Source organism: Gouania willdenowi, chromosome 10, assembly GCF_900634775.1.
Source record: "Gouania willdenowi chromosome 10, fGouWil2.1, whole genome shotgun sequence".
In the NCBI taxonomy this organism is placed as follows: Eukaryota; Metazoa; Chordata; class Actinopteri; order Blenniiformes; family Gobiesocidae; genus Gouania; species Gouania willdenowi.
In genome coordinates, this window is record NC_041053.1 from 2,294,441 (window position 1) to 2,301,164 (window position 6,724).

At 37.8% G+C, this 6,724-nt stretch overlaps 1 protein-coding gene across 1 annotated transcript; it reads left to right on the top strand.

Annotated features, from left to right (window-relative positions):
• The first annotated feature begins 259 nt into the window (after window positions 1-259).
• Window positions 260-6,197, top strand: ndufc1 (NADH:ubiquinone oxidoreductase subunit C1). The gene is made up of 4 exons (XM_028459600.1): window positions 260-422; window positions 5,314-5,417; window positions 5,670-5,708; window positions 5,795-6,197. The coding sequence occupies exons 1-4, from the start codon at window positions 377-379 to the stop codon at window positions 5,963-5,965; spliced, it is 360 nt and encodes a 119-aa protein (XP_028315401.1). The 5' UTR covers window positions 260-376; the 3' UTR covers window positions 5,966-6,197.
• Window positions 6,198-6,724: the final 527 nt, after the last annotated feature.

A 6,724-nucleotide genomic window follows, 5' to 3' on the forward strand; every position in this document is an offset into this window, starting at 1 on the left:
CATACGATATGATTTACCATTTTGTTTCTAATGAATGAAGCAGGTGATTAACTATAGATGTAGTTAGTGTAGTTGTCATGTCCTCCGTTGTTGTTTTGTTTTTTTCCTTAAGCAGCATAAATAAAAAAATCATGGTTTTATTTTTATTTTCTTAACATTAAAGATCTCGTGTTCATCCATTTTATAAGTGATGATTGTATAAAATGTTTCTTCCAGTTGGTGGCGGTAATGCACCAAAAGGTTGGCTGCAAAGCGCCAAACAACCAAAGAAGAAGAAGAAGAAGAAGAAGAAGAAGAAGAAGAAGAAGGAGGAGGAAGCTGTGCTAACTGCTAACTGCTAACTGCTAGGCTAAGCTAAGCTAAGCTAACTGCTACTATGTTTTTCAGCCGGACGTCGTGTCTTCGTTCTGCGCTGTGTTCAGGTAAATAAACATCATTATGTAGAAACATTCACTGAGTCTCTAACGCAGATAAAACGTTTAGTTTCATAGAAAGCTTGACTTTAAACAAACGTTTGACCTTTTAGTGAAGGTTTAGCTCGACTGGTGTAGAGGTTGTAGTCAGAATGACCTGGTTATTAATAATATTAATAATAATAATAATAATATTTGATGCTCAAAGTGCTACAGGATTAAAACAGTACAACACAACATATATTAAAAGACAGGATTTAAAAGAGGCATTAACTGTTAAAATATAAGTTTGTGTAAAAAGGTGATATTAATGTGGGGGGGGGGGGGTACAGGAGGGTCTATGTGGGACTGATGGGGGGGGTACAGGAGGGTCTATGTGGGACTGATGGGGGGGTACAGGAGGGTCTATGTGGGACTGATGGGGGGGGTACAGGAGGGTCTATGTGGGACTGATGGGGGGGGTACAGGAGGGTCTATGTGGGACTGATGGGGGGGGTACAGGAGGGTCTATGTGGGACTGATGGGGGGGGGGTACAGGAGGGTCTATGTGGGACTGATGGGGGGGCAGCACTGTTCTGTACAGCCTAACGTTACCTTAGTCACAAACTTATGTGAAGTTAGAAAGATATTCACTGATGAGGCTTTTCTGGACCAATAAGTCATCAACAGAACCAATACCTCGTTACATCACAACCATCTACAACCAGATGTTCCTCAAAACGAGCCATAGAACGTGCAGTACCTATGAAGACAATACAGTGTATTACATTATATACAGTTATATATACAGTTGGCCTGGAGCCGCTAAAATAAAACCCAATAAGTTCACACAGGAGGGTGGTAGTGTCATCAACTCATCATGGTTAGTTTCAGTAAATGTGCTTTAGTGATTTTCATCATTACAATAAGTACTAAAATATGCAATAACCAGGGATGCATCCAATATTCAGCTGATTATTGCAAAAAAAAGCTTTCAGTTTTAAAATGAAGGCCAAATAGTAACGTGTGACACAATCAAACAATGTGCAGTGATTTAAAGTCAGAAAAGTGTGTGCGTTGCTGCAGAACCAGCAGCAGTAGCTCCTCCTCCTTTTCACACACATTGTTCCTCTGAATGAGGCTAAAGGATGTTTATCACTGTAGATAAACCATTAGAAAGTCCTTTATTATCATACCTTTAATACACTTTAGTTTTAGTGGATTACATTATATACAGTTATAATTATATAGAATAATGTTTGATTTCATTTATATTGATCATGTAAATGGAAACTTAAAAATAGTTTAAAATAAATTAACATCAATAAATAAAACAGTATCTTTCATCTTAAATTTTAACACATCTCAGTTTACATGAACACAATGTTTATAAAGTAGATTTTTATAGTTAATGTATATGAAAGTCTACAAAAAGTAACATGAATATAATATCACATGATCATGTGATCAACACATGCTAATTACTCATTTCTTGCCACACATAAAACATACATATTTAACCTGTACATTGGTGGTTAAATGAATCTGTTCCCACACAATTAAAATCTGTATTTTCTTCCAGAAATAGTGTTTTTGTTGGTTTAGTTTCTTACCAGGGATTTAAAACTTAAGGTTAGTCACAGGTGGAGGAAAGTTGATGGTCTGTAGATGTTGTAGGAATGTGCTGAGTCATTGTACAACCTGATTTATTTTAGGTTAATAAATTGTTATATCATGATTTTATTTGTCATTAATCATTAATAACCTCTGTAAAAAAATAACTATTTCAATAGTTTTTAAAGCTATAGGGAGCCATTGTATTAGAGTCAAAGGGCCAAATTAGGCCCCAGAGCCACAGGTTGCAGACCCCTGCTCTGAGAGAACCACAGCTGAACATCTGTCCTGGTATCATAGTCCATCAGTTCTGGTCCCTCCATGATGATTCTGATGAGTGTGTACGCTCTATTGCTGAGCTCAGCACATTCTACGTTTTTACTGCTGATCTCAATGTGAGCGTGAACTCAGTGATCGACTCGTTATGTCTGACTCTGTTCATAGTGGACCACGTGCACTCCAAAGGAGCTCATTGGTGTTTATACTCAGAGAATTCACCGTTGCATTACCTGCAGCAGAGGTGTGTGAGCGTACAGCGTCTGCTCACACAGCGTAGACGGACTAATCTGTGAACATCTTTCTAACTTTACCAAAGTGATGAGGAGTGTGTTACAGTAGGAGACAAAGGTCTTCTGACTTATTATTATTATTGTTGAAACAATGTTGGTTTACGAGAGATTAGAGCAAACTAAAGAAGACTTTAGTCAACACCTTGTCTTGGTTCTAATCTCTGGAGTCAGTAAACAGTCACTATTTAAACTGGTGACCAGTTGAAGACAAACACCAAACAGCACTTTAAGAAGGTAAAGAACAGGACACGCCTGTGTTCACTTTAATTTATAATATTTCTTTCCTTCATAACCACTTTACAGGAACCATAGAATATATTATTATTATTATTATTATTATTATTATCATCATATAAGGTGACATTTAGCTTTAAAGGTGCAGTCCGCAACTCTCAGATCCCTTCCTTGCCCCTCCCTCCCAGCTGCTGTCTTGCCCTGCCTCCAAACTTTCCAAAGTCCCTCCCTCAGAGGAGCTAACAAGCTTATGTTAGCCTGATAGCAACATCACAGTAATATAACATGCTCTGTTAAAAGCATATTACTGCAATGCTTCTCTCTCTCTATATGTGCACACACCTCAGCAGCAGCAGCAACACAGTGTCACTTACAGCAGCCCACACGGAGGCTGCTGCACACACATGAACAACACACACACCACATAGTTCTACTGTAACAATTACAAATCAAACATAATGTAAATCAAGCTGCAGTAATTACATTTCAAGCAGAAAAGTCACAATTCCATCTTCTACTCCTCCAGACCATACACTGTAAAAAACAAGCCGGCTCTCCAGCCTGGGAAAGGGGCGGGGCCTGTGAGCAACAGCTGTCAGACAGTCTATATAAGGATAATCCATGTTGTTGTGCAGAAGAAAGATTGATTCAATAGTGTGAGCTTGTGCTTTAAGCCTGTCTTAGTTTGTTCCTCTATGATCTGCTCTGAGGACAGCGTTCACTCACACAGCTGTTGTTTAGGCAATAAATACATTATATTCATATTTCATCTTTATCACATACAGTGGGACAAAAAGTATTCAGTCAGCCACCAATTGTGAAAGTACTCACAGTTATAAAGATGAGGTCTGTCATTTTCATCATAGATAAACCTCAACTATGACAGACACAATGAGAAAAAAAATCTAAAAAATCACATTATATGAATTTTAATGAATGAATTGGAAAATCTCTCAGTAAAATAAGTATTTGGTCATCTACAGGTCTGTGAGAGACACAAATCTGGCTTGTTTAGCCACAGGTGTAATGAAAATTGATGGTTTGTAGAGGTTGCATTAAGTGAAGTAGGAAGTTGGCAGTTATTGCATAATGTGATTTATTTTTAGGTTAAAGAAGTTGTTTTATCATAATTTTATTTGAAGTTAGTGTCATTAATCATCAATACCCTGTAAGAAATAACAATTCATTATTTTATTTTTTTAAAGCTACAGGGAGCCATTGCAAAAGAGTCAAAGAGCCACATGAGGCTCCTGAGCCACAGGTTGGAGACCCCTGGCCTAGTCTGTGTGTCGGTGGGTGAGCTTAGCATGGTTAGCTTTAGTTGAGTTTCTAGTTCATCTGAAGGTTCATCTGTCAACGTGTTTGTGGAACTTTGGGTGGATCTTGGACTGTTGGATGATTTTATAGTTTTATAGCTGATCACTTTTTACATTTTCTAATTTTTTTTAAGTTTCTCATAGAATAGAAAAGGAATTTATTGATCTCCCAGATGGGAAATTCACAACAGAAAAAGGGAAAGTGTATGAGTTGGGATTCAGGATCTGCCTCATGGGAAGTGAGAAATGTACCAGCATTATGATCAACCATTATCCTGTATGTTACATGTACATATAATGATCAACCATTATCCTGTATGTTACATGTACTTCCACCAGCAGGATTTATTAGTGTTATAAAATATCCAGAGGCCTGACAGAAAGATAAAGATTAACCCTTTAATATTGACCATGTAATGTTACTACATTAATGGAATGTATCCTCTACATCTAACCCATCCCTGAGGAACAGTTCAGGGTTAAGGGACTTACTCAACATACCACAGTGATGGCCCAGGTGAGGCTTGAACCGGCAACCCTCCGATTACAAGCCCAGCGTCCTGAACCACTAGAGCAGATAAATGATAAATTAAACAGTTATTGTAAATATCTTCTATTAGTTCCATTGCAGTCATAATGAGTAAAGTCAGATCATTATAACCAAGTAGTGGTCCATGATTGAGCGCCAGGTAAGCTGTGACGAGGGGGGCGGGGCTTACACATCCTCCTTTATCCTGGATGGATTCATCTAACTTTAGTGCAACACCTCCCATGGTTGGAAACATTGTTATTTATTCAAACATCATAGAAAACATCCTGTTGTAGTGATTTTATTTATAGATCATAAAAATAAATGTTCATACATTACATCATATGTTGTTTTTATTCATTCATGTGTCTTTGACTCAGAAACACTTTGGTATCATTTTTACACTTTAAGTTTAATATGGTGATGGATTACATTTATAATTCATCAATATTGTGTTTTTAATGTGAGAAAACCTCTATTATTGTGATGTCAATCACAATAATATAAATCTTATTAGATCTAAATGGTGTCGTGGTCTTCAAATATCCAATCATTGTTCTGATAATCCAGATTGTATCGTATCAGAGTGAAAGTGGTGATTTTAAATGTTTTTACGCTTTGTTAGTCTATGTTTAATATTTCTCTCCATTTGTTTCCAGCTGCTTCTAGATCCATGTTCACCAGCTCTAAGCCAGACATGGGAAAACCAAACTGGGTCAGAGTAGGACTGGCCTTTGGAACGTCTGCTTTCCTCTGGGTTCTAGTAAGAAAACACACCGCAACATGTGGGAGGAGCTTAATCTATCATCAGAACACACAGCAACATGTGGGAGGAGCTTATATTTGACATGAGAAGCAACGTTTTCCAGTTTAAATGTATTATTTCATCACTGAGTGCTAACATAAATGAATAAATCAATACTGGTTCATTAACATCCAATCAGCACTCATGATCAGAACCATTGTGTGTCTGATAACACACACACACACTAATGTCCTATTTGTCCTCCTGCAGCTCTTGAAGCAGCACAGCTCAGATGTTGATGAATACAAAGTGAGGAATAACCTGGAACAATGATCTACAGGTAATATTCATGTAACGTTGGTCCTCATTTATCAACCGTGTGTGTAAACGTGTAGAAGTGTGAGTTCACACACAACCAACTTGTAAAGGTGAAGAACCTGGTCCATCTGCTACCTCTGGATCAGAAGACAACCCCTCTACCACCAGTCTGTGTAGATGACACTGTGCCAACCCGGAGCTTCTCTCATAATGAACCATTCCTGACCCTGAGCTTAAAGCCCTGCTGAACCAGTAGAAGAGGGGCTAGAGACCCCCTACAAGAAGAAGCTGGAGACGTGTGGAGAGGGGGAGGAGCTGATGACCCCCCCTCTTCTCACATCTGCATCGGCCAACCAGCCCCTCCTTCATTCCCCCCTCATCTCCCTCCAGCTGACAGTTGTCATCAGTGTAAAACATAGATCTACAGGTAGATGTGAAACTAAATAAAACAAACCCTGGAACAGTCATGTGACAAATTAATCAATAGTTATTGTTGAGAATTATTATTATTATTCTGATACAGTGGAAACAGAAACTTTAAAAATAATTATATTATGAACCTGTTTATATTGTGGAGAACATATTATAGACATAAATGTAATTAGAGTCTAAAGACACAAAAACACCACTTTATAAATACAGTTGTGTGTGAAAGTCAGGGCACCCCTTTAAAAACAGCATATTTTATATATTTAAAAAGTTATATTCATATTTACTGTCTCTCTGGTATATGGGAAAAAAGACAATATTGTCAGGAAACATTAATGCATAGTTACATTTTATTTTATAAATTGAACAAAATTACAAAAATGAAAAACATAATTTTGGCATGTGCAAAAGTCGGGGCACCCTACAGCATCAGTACCTTCAGTACTTAGTAACACCCCCTCTGGCAGATATCACAGCTTGTAAACGCTTCTTATAGCCAACAACAAGTCTCTGGATTCTATTATTTGGGATTTTTCCCCATTCTTCCTTGCAAAAGGCTTCCAGTTCTGCAATATTCC